The sequence below is a fragment of the Mus caroli genome, chromosome 6, assembly GCF_900094665.2.
Source record: "Mus caroli chromosome 6, CAROLI_EIJ_v1.1, whole genome shotgun sequence".
NCBI classification, from domain to species: Eukaryota; Metazoa; Chordata; class Mammalia; order Rodentia; family Muridae; genus Mus; species Mus caroli.
The window spans coordinates 52,267,785-52,280,073 of record NC_034575.1 but is presented as its reverse complement, the minus strand read 5'-3'; the positions used below and the strand labels follow the sequence as shown (position 1 = coordinate 52,280,073).

The window sequence follows — 12,289 nt, the reverse complement described above, 5'->3', positions numbered from 1 at the left end:
AAAGAAATTAGACACCAACAAGCCATATAAATCACTTAAAAAGTAGAAGGAATCTCAAATGGCCGAGAAGCACCTAAAGAAATGTTTAAAGTCCATAGTGATTAGAGAAATGCAAATCAAAATGACCCTGAGATTCCACCTTATACCAGTCAGAATGATTAGGATCAAAATCTCAGGTGATAACACATGTTGGAGAGGATGTGGAGAAAGAGGAACACTCCTCCATTGCTGGTGGTTTTGCAAACTGGTACAACCACTCTGAAAATCAATCTGAAGGTTCCATGGAAAATTGGAAATAGATCTACCTGATGAACCAGCTATACCACTTTTGAGAATATAACCAAAAGTTGTGCCACCATGCCACAGTTCCACTATGTTCATAGTAGCCTTATTTGTGATAGTCAGAAGCTGGAAACAATCCAGATGTCCCAAGACAGAAGAATGGACACAGAAAATGTGGTTCATTTACACAATGGAATAAGATACAGCTATTTAAAATGAGGACATGCTGAGTTTTGCAGGCAAATGGATGGAATTAGAAAATATCATCTTGAGTGATGTAACTCAGACCAAAAGAACATGCATGGTATGTACTCACTAATAAGTGGATATTAGCTAATCGAACAAACAAACAAACAAACAAAACAAACAAAATGTACCCAAGATAGAGTCCACAGAACTCATAAAGGTCAACAAGCTGAAGGGCCCAAGTGAGGACACCTCAGTCCCACTTGGGAGAGAGAAGAAAGCAATTCCAAGTGGGGAAGGAGGGAGAAACCTGGGAGGGAAGGTGAACAGAATGGGAGGGGAATAGGGGGGAGAGGGGAACCTGATCTGGATTTGGGTGAGGGAAAAGAACTGAAGCCCTGAGGACCAGCAGAAAGAATGTAAACAGGAAACCTCAGGAAATAGGAGGTTGGGGGGACCACTCAAAATGAACCAGAGCCCTGGGAGGTGAAAGACTCCCAACACTCATAGGGAGGGACTTTTGATGAAATGCCTTAGAGTAGGGAGAGGGAACTTAGAGAGATAGAGCCCACCTCCAGCATGAAGAAAGGACATCCAGTAAGGGATGGGGTTGCCATCCCAGAGACACATCTCTGACCCAAAATTGTTTTTGTCTGGAAGAATTACAGGGATAGAAATGGAGAGGAGCCTGAGGAAAAGAAGGTTCATCGACAGGCCCAAAGTGGGATCCAGCTCAAGGGGAAGTCCAAAGGCCTGACACTATTAATGAGGCTATAGAGAGCTCATGACTGCCCTCCAAAAGACCGAACAAGCAGCTGAAAGAGTCAGATGCAGATATTTGTATCTAACCAATGGACAGAAGCAGCTGATCCCCGTTGTTAAATTAGGGAAGGCTGAAAGAAGCTGAGGAGAAAGGCAATCCTGTAGGAGGACCAGCAGCAGTCTCAATTAATCTGGACCTACAAGATCGTCAAACACTGGACCACCAAACAGGCAGTATATACCACCTGATATGAGGTCCCCAACACACATACAGTAGAGGACTTTCAGGTCTGTGCATTCAGAGATGATGCACCTAACCCTCAAGAGACTAGAGGCCCCAGGGAGTTTAGAGGTCAGGTGGGGTGGAGGGTGGGGGCATCCACGTAGAGACATGGTAGAGTGGGTGGAGGTGTGGGATGTGGAGCAGTGGTAGGGTGGATGGGGAGGGGTGGGGGATGGAATATGGAGTGTAAAAAATAAATTAAATATAAATTAAAATTTAAAAAGTGGGGTACTGAGTTATAGTTAATTCTCAATAGAGGGATCTCTAATGGCTGGGAAACAGTTAAAGATATGTTCAACATTCTTACTAATCAGGGAAATGAAAATCAAAACAACTCAGAGATTCTACTTTATACCCTTAGAATGGTGAAGATCAAAATTGCATAGAGACAGCACATTCTGGTGAGGATTGATCAAGGGGAATATTCTTCCATTGCTGATGGTAGTGCAAACTGGTACAAACACTTTGGAGATCCATTTGTTTTTTTGTTTTGTTTTGTTTTGTTTTTTGTTTTTTGTTTTTTTGTTTTTAGAATAGTTTTATCTCAAGACACCACTATACGACTCCTGGACATAAACCCAAAAATACTCCACTCTATACAAGGACAATTGCTCAGCTATATTCATAGCAGTTTTATTCATAATAGCCAGTAACTAGAAACAACCTAGTTATCCTTCAGTTAAAGACTGGATAAAGAAAATGTAGTTCATTTACACAGTAGAATACTATTTGGATATTATAAACAAGGAGAGCATCAAATTTGCATGCAAATGTATGCAACTAGGATATATTATTATGATTGAGATAACCTAACCGAGAAAGACATGCATGGTATGCACTTCCTTTTATGTGGATATTAACTAAAATACTGGATAACCATGTTACAATTCACAGACCAAAACATACTAAGTAAATAGGGAAGGTCCAAGGGAGAATGGTTAAATTTAACTCAGATGAGGAAACAAAATAGTCTGTGGAGTTGGATGAAGGGAGGAACTGTGTGGGAGATATACTGAAAATGGGGATGGGGGTGGGGATGGGAATCAGTAACAGGAAGAGGGGTGTGGGAGAGGATTGGCAGTAAGAGTGGTAAACAATGAGGGAAATCTTGGGAGTAGCTGGAGACCTGGGACAAGAGAGAGTCTCAGCGTGTCTATGGTAGTGCCTCTAGCTGAGACTCATAACAGAAGTGGTTATGGAGACTGAACTGGTCACCTCTGAAACCATGAAAGACTTCAGATTAAAAGAAGGGAACATCAACCTGATCATAAAACCTTCCCACAGTCACATCTCTGACCCATAATTGTTTCTGTCTGAAAAAATTACAGGGATGGAAATGGAGAGAAGCCTGTGGAAAAGGAGGTCCAGTGACAGGCACAAAGTGGGATCCAGCTCAAGGGGAGGTCCCAAGGCTTGACACTGAGGCTATGGGGCACTCACAAAAAGGCATCTATCATGCCTGCCCTCCAAAAGACCCAACAAGCACCTGAAAGAGTCAGATGCAGATATTTGCACCCAACCAATGGACAGAAGCTGCTGACCACAGTTGATGAATTAGAGAAGGCTAAAAGAAGCAGAGAAGGGCAATTATGTAGTAGGACCAACAGTCTTAATTAATCTGGGCCCCTGAGATCACATACCATATGAGGCCCCCAACACACATACAGTAGAAGACTTCTGGGTCTGTGTTCATTCAGAGATGATGTACCTAAGCCTCAAGAGACTGGAGTTCCCAGGGAGTTTAGAGGTCAGGTGGGGTGGGGGTTGGGGCATATATGTGGAGATGGGGTTGGGTGGGGTGGAGGTCTGGAATGTGGAGCAGTGATAGGGAGGATGGGGAGGCTCGGGGAATGGAATTTGGAGTATAAAACTGCAAAACTCAACAGGCAAAACCCTTAATAGCTGAGTAGTACTCCATTATGTAAATGGATGACATTTTCTGTGTCCATTCTTCTGTCCTGAGACAACTGGTTTGTTTCCAGCTTCTGGCTATCACAAACAAGGCTTCTAATAACATAGTGGTACATGTGCCCCTCTGTCATGGTGGATCTTTTGTATATATTCCCAAGAGTGGTATTGCTGGGTCTTCAGGTAGATCTATTTCCAGTTTTCTGAGGAACCTCCAGATTGGTTTCCAGAGTGGTTGTATCAGTTTTTAATCCCATCAGCAATGGAGGAGTGTTCCTCTTTCTCCACATCCTCTCCAACATGTGTTGTCACCTGAGGTTTTGATCTTAGCCATTCTGATTTGTGTAAGGTGGAATTTCATGGGCTTATATTTGCATTTCTCTAATCACTAAGTACTTTGAACATTTTTTATTAGATATTGTCTTAATTTACATTTCTAATATTATCCCTTTTTCTGATTTACCCTCTGAAGTCCCCTTTTCACTTCCTCCTCTCCCCCTGCTTCTTTGAGGGTGTTCCCCCAGCTACCCACCCATCCACTCCCACTTCCCTGTCCTGGCATTCCCTATACACTGGGACATCAAGCTTTCACAGGACCAAGGGCCTCTCCTCCCACTGATGACCAACTAGGCCATCCTTTGCTACATATGTGGCTGGAGCCATGGGTCTGTGATAACTTTTTGATTGGTGATTTAGTCCGTGGAAGCTCTGGGGATCTGCTTGCTTTATATTATTGTTCCTCCTATGGGGCTGGAAATTTCATCAGTTCTTTTACTCCTTTCTCTAATTGCTCCATTTGAGACCCCATGCTGAATCCAATGGTTGGCTGTTAACATTCACCTCTGTATTTGTCAAAGCCCCTCAGGAGACACCTCTATCAGCCTCCTGTCAGCAAGTACTTTTTGGCATCCACAATATTTTCTGGGTTTGGTTATTTTATATGGGATGGATCCTCAGGTGGTGCAGTGTCTGGACGGCCTTTCCTTCAGTCTCTGCTCTACCCTTTGTCTCTATATCCTCCCATGGGAATTTTGTTCTCGCTCTAAGAAGGATCAAAGTATCTACACTTTGGTCTTCCTTTTTCTTGAGTTTCATTTGGTCTGAGAGTTGTGTCTTGGGTATTCTGAGCTTCTGGGCTAATATCCACTTATCAGTGAGTTTATACCATGTGTGTTCTTTTGGTATTGGGTTACCTCACTCAGGATGATAATTTCTAGTTTCATCCATTTGCTTAAAAATTTCTTGTATTCATCATTTTTAATAGCTGAGTAGTACATCATTGTGCAAATGTAGCACATTTTATGTACCCATTCTTCTGTTGAAAGACATCTGGTTTCTTTCCAGCTTCTGACTAATTTACCTACATCGGAACAGAAGTTATCTCATGTCTCCTGGAACTCAGGCTCCTGTCGAAGTTACCAGCACCCTCAGCCCTCACAAGAGAAGCATGGTTAGTCGACACTTAGGCAATATCCCAAGCTTCTGACCTTCAGGCTAAACTCCTCCCCAGTTACCTAGCAACAGAAGAGATAGCAGCTTACTTTAAGAGGGACTGTTTGACCCCTCCTCACTCCCTCACTCCTTTCCTCTCCTCTCTCTGTCTTCTCTCCTCTCTTCCTCTCTCTCCCTCTTACTCTCTAGCCTTTCTTTTCTCTCTCTCTCTCTCTCTCTCTCCTTATTCCCCTTCTCTCCTTTTGGCCATGGCTGGTCTCTCTCTCTCTCTCTTTCTCTCTCTCTCTCTCTCTCTCTCTCTCTCCCTCTGCCTTTCTACAATAAAGCTCTAAAACCATAGACAGTCTCTGCTCATCAAGGCCCACTGCACAGACTTTCGCCTGTGTGGGAACCTCTCTCCCTCGGCCCTCTCTCCCATAACCCTGGGATGACAGGGTGTTGCCCCAGGCCCCTGGTCAAGGGCTACCCCTTGTCCACGACCCCCCTCCTCATCAGTGAACTCAGTGGAAAGCATCTGGCAGCCCTCCTGTGTCCATCTGCCCAAAGCATAGGAGGAACTCTGGCGGGGTGTGGGCTATCGTCCCTTCTCCCTCCCTCCCCCGGCCCCCTTTTAGTTCCCAAATGGGCATAGCACTCATACATATTAAAAATAGATAAATAATAAAAATTAAAAAATAAGGATGCTATGAACATAGTGGAACATGTGTCCTCAGTACATGATGGAGCATCTTCTGAGAATATGCCCAGGATCCTATATATGTTTATAGCTGGATCCTCAGGTAGTACTATGACCAATTTTTTGAGAAACCACCAGATTGATTTCCAGAGTGGTTGTACCAGCTTGCAATGCAGGGGTGTTCCTCTTTTCCTCCTCCTTGACAGTATCTGCTGTCACCTGAGTTTTTCATCTTGGCCCTTCTGACTGGTGTGAGTTGGAATCTCAGTGTTGTTTTGATTTGCATTTCCCTGATGACTAAGGATGTTGGACATTTCTTTATGTGCTTCTCAGACATTTAGTATTCCTCAGTTGAGAATTTGTTTAATCTCTGAACCCCAGTTATTAATAGGGTTATTTGTTTCTATGGAGTCTACCTTCTTGAGCTCTTTGTATACATTGGATATTAGCCCTCTCTATCAGATGTAAGGTTGGTAAAGTTCTTTTCCCAATCTGTTGGTTGCTATTTTGTCCTATTGACAGTGTCCTTTGCCTTACAGAAGCTTTGCAATTTTATGAGGTCCCATTTGACAATTTTTGATCTTAGAGTATAAGTCATTGCTGTTCTGTTCAGGAGAATCTCCCCTGTGCCCTTGTGCTCAAGGCTCTTCTCCACTTTCTCTTCCATTACTTCCATTGTATTTCATTTTATGTGAACTTCCTTCATCCACTTGCACTTGAGCTTTGTACAAGGAGGTAACAATGGATTGATTTGTATTCTTCTACATGCTAACTGCCAGTTAAATTAACATTTGTTGAAATTTCTTTCTTTTTCCACCATATAGTTTTAGGTCCTTGGTCAAAGATCAAGTGACCATTGGTGTGTGGGTTCACATCTGGATCTTCAGTTCTGTTCCATTGATTTACCTACCTGACTGTATCAATACAATGTAGTTTTTAGTCTTATTGTTCTATAATACAGCTTGAGTTCAGGGAAGGTGATTCCTGCAGAAGTTCTTTTATTGTTGAGAATAGTTTTCCCTATACTTTTTTTTTTTTTGGTTATTCCACATGAATATGCAAATTACTTTCTAACTTTATGAAGAATTGATTTGGCATTTTGATGGACATTGCATTGAATCTGTTGGTTGCTTTTGTCACGATGGCCATTTTGTCTAATCCTGCTGATTCATGAGCATGAGAGATCTTTCCATCTTCTGAGATCTTTGATTCTTTCTCAGAGATTTGTCATACAGATCTTTCACTTGCTTGTTAAGAGTCACATCAAGGTATTTTATATTATTTCTGACTATTGTGAAAGGTATCATTTCCCTAATTTCCTTCTCACCCTGTTTATTCTTTGTGTAGAGGAAGGTTACTGATTTGTTTAAGTTTATATCCAGCAACTTTGCTGAACGTGTTTATCAGGTTTAGGGGTTATCTGGTGGAATTTTTGGGGTCACTTAAATATATTATCCTATCATCTGCAAATAGTGATGTTTTGACTTCTTCCTTTCCAATTTGTATTCCTTTGACATCCTTTTGTTGTCCAATTACTTTACCTAGAATTTTGAGTACCATATTTTTAATAAGTAAAGCAAAAGTGGGCAGCTCTGCCTAGTCCCTGATTTTAGTGGGATTGTTTCAAGTTTCTCTCCATTACTTTGATGGTAGCTGCTGGTTTGCTGTATACTACTTTTACTATGTTTTGGCATGGGCCTTGAATTCCTGATATTTTCAAGACTTTTTTCATGAAGGGGTGTTGGATTTTGTCAAATGCTTTCTCAGCATCTAATTAAATGATCATGTGGTTTTTTTCCCTTTGAGTTTGTTTACATAGTGAATTATGTTGATGGATTTCTCTATATTGAAACACCCTAAATACCTGGGATGAAGCTTATCTAATCAAGATGGATGATTCTTTGATGTGTTCTTGGATTCAGTTTTTGAGAATTTTATCAAGTATTTTTGCATCGATATTCAGAAGGGAAATTGGTCTGAAGTTCTCTTTGTTGGCTCTTTGTGTGGTTTAGGTATACACATAACTGTGGTTTTATGGAACGAATTGGATAGTGTTCCTTCGGTTTCTATTTATGGAATAGTTTGAAGAGTATTTGTATGAGGTCTTCTTTGAAGCCTGATAGAATTCTACACCAAACCCATCCTGTCGTTGGTTTTTTTAGTCAGGAGACTACTAATGATTGCTTCTATTTCTTTAGGGATCATGGGCTTCTTTACATGGTTTATCTGATTTAACTTTGTTACCTGGTATCAGTCTAGAAAATTGTCCATTTCATCCAGATTTTCCAGTTTTGTTGAGTATAGTCTTTTGTAGTAGGATCTGATGATTTTTTTTTAATTTCCTCAGTTTCTGTTGGTATTTCTCCCTTTCTGTTTCTGATTTTGATAATTTGGATACTGCCTCTGTGCCACCTAGTTAGTTTGGCTAAGCATTTATCTATATTGTCAATTCTCTCCAAGAACCAGCTTTTTTGTTTTGTTGATTCTTTATATTGTACTCTTTGTTTCTTTTTGTTTTTTTTTCTGCCCTGAAATTGATTACTTCCTGTGGTCTACTCCTCATGGGTGTGTTTGCTTCCTTTTGTTCTAGAGCTCTCAGGTGTGCTGTTAAGTTGCTAGTGTAAGATCCCTCCAGANCCTTTACCAGGGCACTTAGTGCTGTGAATTTTCCTCTTAGCACTGTTTTTATTGTGTTCCATAAGTTTGGATATATTCTGTCAACCTTCCATTCATGTCTAGGAAATATTTAATTTCTTTATTTCTTTCTTGACCAAGTTGTCATTCATTAAAGAGTTGTTCAGTTTCCATGGGCATGTGGACTTTTTGTCATTTTTGCTCTTACTGGAGACCAGCCTTAGGCAATGGTGATTTGATAGGATGCATGGGAATATTTTAGTCTTCTTGTACTGGTGGTTGTTTGTTTTGTGACTGATTATTTGAATTTTCTCAGAATGTACCCTGAGGTGCTGAGATGAAGGTGCATTCTTTTGTTTTAGGGAGAAATGTTCTGTAGATATCTGTTAATTCCATTTGGTTCATAACCTCTATTAGTTACATTGTGTCTCTGTTTAGTTTCTGTTTCAATGACTTGTCCATTGGTGAGAATGGTGTGTTGAAGACTTCCACTATTATTGTGGGTGATTCAATGTGTATTTTGAGCTTTAGAAAGGTTTCTTTTGTGAATGTGGGTGTCCTTGCATTTGGGGCATAGACATTCACAATTGAGACTTTCTCTTGGTGGATTTTCCTTTTGATGTATATGAAGTGTCCTTCCCCATCACACTTGACAACTTTTGGTTGAAAGTCTATTTTATTGGATATTAGGACAGCAACTCTTCCTTATTTCTTGGAACCATTTGCTTGGACGACCTCTTTCCATCCTTTTACTCTAAGTTAGTGTCTGTCTTTGTATTTGAGATGTGTTTATTGTGTGCAGCAAAATGTTGTATCTTGTTTGCATATCTAGTCTGTTAGCTTATGTCTTTTTATAGGTGAGTTGAGTACATTAAAATTGAGAGATATTAAAGACAGATGACTTTTGGTTCCTGCTTTGTTTGTTTTTGTAGGTGGCTATATTTGCTTGTGGCTCTCTACTTTTAGCTTTGTTATGAGATGCTTAATATTTTTTTTTTTTATTTTTGGCATAGGTACCTTCCTTATGTTGGAGTTTTCCTTCTAGGATCTTCTGTAGGGCTAGATTGATGGATAAATACTGTTTGAATTTGGTTTTGTCCTGGAATGCTTTAGTTTCCTCATCTATGTTGATTGAGAGTTTTTCAGGATATAATAGCCTGGAATGGCACTTGTGTTCTCTTAAAGTCTGTATGACCTCTGACAAGGCCTTTCTGGCTTTTATAGTCTCTCTGTTGAGAAGTCTGGTATAATCCTGATAGGTCTACCTTTGAATGTTGCCTGGCCCTTTCACTTGCAGATTTTAATATTCTTTCTTTGTTCTGTGTGTTTAGTATTGTTATTATTATGTGAGGAGAGGATAGTCCTTTCTGTTCCTACTTATTTGGAATTCTATAGGCTTCTTGTACCTTTATGGTCTTCTCTTACTTTTGATCAGGGAAGTTTTCTTCTATGATTTTGTTGAAGACATTTCCTTTGAGCTGGGAATTTTCTTTCCCCTCATTCTAATTATTCTTAGATTTGTTCTTTTCATTGTGTCCTGAATTTCCTGGATGTTTTGAATTTTCTTTGACAGTTGTGTCAAACTCCTCTATGGTATCTTCTAGACCTAAGATTATCTCTTGTATTATGTTGGTGATACTTACATCTCTAATTCCTGACCTCTTTCTCAGGTTTTCCATTTCAAAGTATGCATCCATTTGTGTTTCCTTTATTGTTTTTACTTCCACCTTGAGGTCTTGGACTGCTTTATTCAAGTCTTCAACTATTTTATTGTACTTTCCTGTGTTTCTTTAAGGGATTTATTTGTTTCCTTTTTAAGGGCTTCTACTTGTTTACCTGTGTTTTCCTGTATTTCTTTCAGTGAATTATTTACATTATTCTTAAAGGACTTTTATCTTCATGAAATAGGATTTTAGGTCAGCTTCTTGATTTTTAGGTGTGTTTGTGTATTCAGGGCTTGCTGTGGTAGGAGAACTGGGTTCTGATGATGCTCATGTATATTGATTTCTGTTGCTTTTTGGTCTTGCGCTTGCCTCTTGCCATCTGGTTATCCCTGATGTTCTGTTGCTTCAGTTCTCCTGGTAGGCCTGCGACCCTGTCTGTAACAGATCACCTGTGGGGCCTTCCAACTGGGAACTCTTCAGAGGGGCAGAGAAGCTGCTGATCTGTTGCCCTGGCTGCAGTAGATCTCCTGGGAGGCATTCAAACTGTTGGGTCTTCAGTGGATCAGTCAAGCTGTTGTCCTGTATGAAGATATTCACCAGGGGCCCCATGGACTATGCTTTCTGTTTTCCTGTGTGCAGCAGAACTCCAGGGAGGCTTTCAGTCTGTTGTGTCAGTTGCCCTGCATATCACAGAGCCCCCAAGAAGGTCTTCAGAAGGCAGTGCCTGTTGTCTAGTTGCCCTGTGTGCAGCAGATCTCCTGGGATGTGTCAGGCTGTAGTGTCAGTTGCCTGACTGCTCTAAGTGCAGTGGATCTTGTCGGATGGCTCAGGGTATGGTGTCTTCAGGGGAGCAGAATTGGTAGTAGTGTACCCCAATAGAAAGTACCACGTGAATGGGGAGGCGAATTAGGTGGGCAGGGATTTTGGGGGGTGATGAGTCCTGAGTCCACTAGGCTCCCAGTGGCAGCTCTGGGACTTCAGAGGGTTCTTTCCAGCTGCTCTGAGTGTAGCAGATCTTCTGGGATGACTCAGGACATGGTGTCTTGAGGGGAGAAGACTGGCTAGCAGTGTCAAGTAATTATTTTTTTAACATAGCAATTCTTATTCTGTTCGTTAGGCACAGTGCTTGTGGTTGCTAAGTAGACATAGAGGCGATTTTTAAGTGAGAAAGTTCTCTTTAAACATAATACTTTAAACATAATACTTTATATATATATGTGTGTGTATATATATATATATATATATATATATATATATATATATATTGCAATTTAGCAAGCTCTTTCTTATGCCATTGCAAGCAGTATTGAAGGTCATTTTTATAATTCTCAGCTGGCACAATATATTGTTTTATTCTTTATTTTTTCTTTTTTATCTCAGTAACTCCAAGGCTTATTATTGCAAAGTATTATTGTCATCCCACAAAGTAGGAATATCATTAAGCCATGATTTTTTTTTTCTTGAGAGTAGACATTTGTCTGTTTCTGACCTCCATTTGGATTGCACTTATACCTATATCCTTTAGGGGGTAGAATATCTGGGTCAAATTTAGTTGTTAATGGCTTCCATGGAGGAGACCACCACTTTACATTAATATTATATAGCCATCTATCTCAGCCTTTTTAAAAAAAAATATTCCTTTCTCATTTGTGATCCAGGTTTTTTCCTTTATTGACCAAATCATTTCTCCTTCCTCAATGTTTCTCTTAAGCTGATTCATTAGTTCAGCTGCCTGTGTTTTTTGTTTTTTGTTTTTTGTTTTTTTTTTTTTAGGTCTGGGAAGCCCTTCATGCAGTTCATACCGCAACCTTGTATTTTGCATAGTTCAGAAATCTTATTTGTAGAGAAAAGTTCTTACAGTGCTTTATGTATTCATTTTTTTTAGAGGTTGTTATCTCTAAAAAATTTACTGATCTTTTTGCTGGTGGTTTTAATACCCATACTGCCAACATTGAAGTGAATTTTATTTTTATTTTTTATTTTTAAATTTAATTTTATTTTAAAAAACTCATTTTTTACACTCCATATTCCATTCCCTGCCCTCAACTTCCTATTTTATACATCCTTTCTGATTGCTCTAAGGGCTTCAGTTCTTTTCCCTCACCCAATACCAGATCAGGTTCTCCTCTCCCTGACCACTCACCTCCCCCCACCCTGTCCACTTTCCCTCCAAGCTCCCTCCCTCCTTCCCTCCCTCCTTGTGATTGCTTTCTTTTTTCTCCCAAGTGGAACTGAGGCATTCTCACTTGGGTGCTTCAGCTTATTAAGCATTTTGAGTTATGTCACCTGTATCTTGTATATTATGTATTATTTATTTATTTATTTATTTATTTATTTATTTATTTATTTTAGCTAATATCCACTTATTAGTGAGCACATACCATGCATGTTCTTTTAGCTTTGAGTTACCTCACTCAGGATGATATTTTCTTTTTTTTTTTT

At 39.9% G+C, this 12,289-nt stretch overlaps 1 protein-coding gene across 1 annotated transcript in view; it reads right to left on the bottom strand.

The window, feature by feature from the left end:
- Positions 1-11,038: 11,038 nt before the first annotated feature.
- Positions 11,039-12,289, bottom strand: part of LOC110296750 (vomeronasal type-1 receptor 100-like) — a 4,311-nt gene continuing 3,060 nt past the window's right edge. Inside the window, exon 2 of the mRNA XM_021165514.1 lies at positions 11,039-11,072. Coding sequence (XP_021021173.1) covers positions 11,039-11,072 — 34 coding nt within the window. The remainder of the gene's footprint in view (positions 11,073-12,289) is intronic.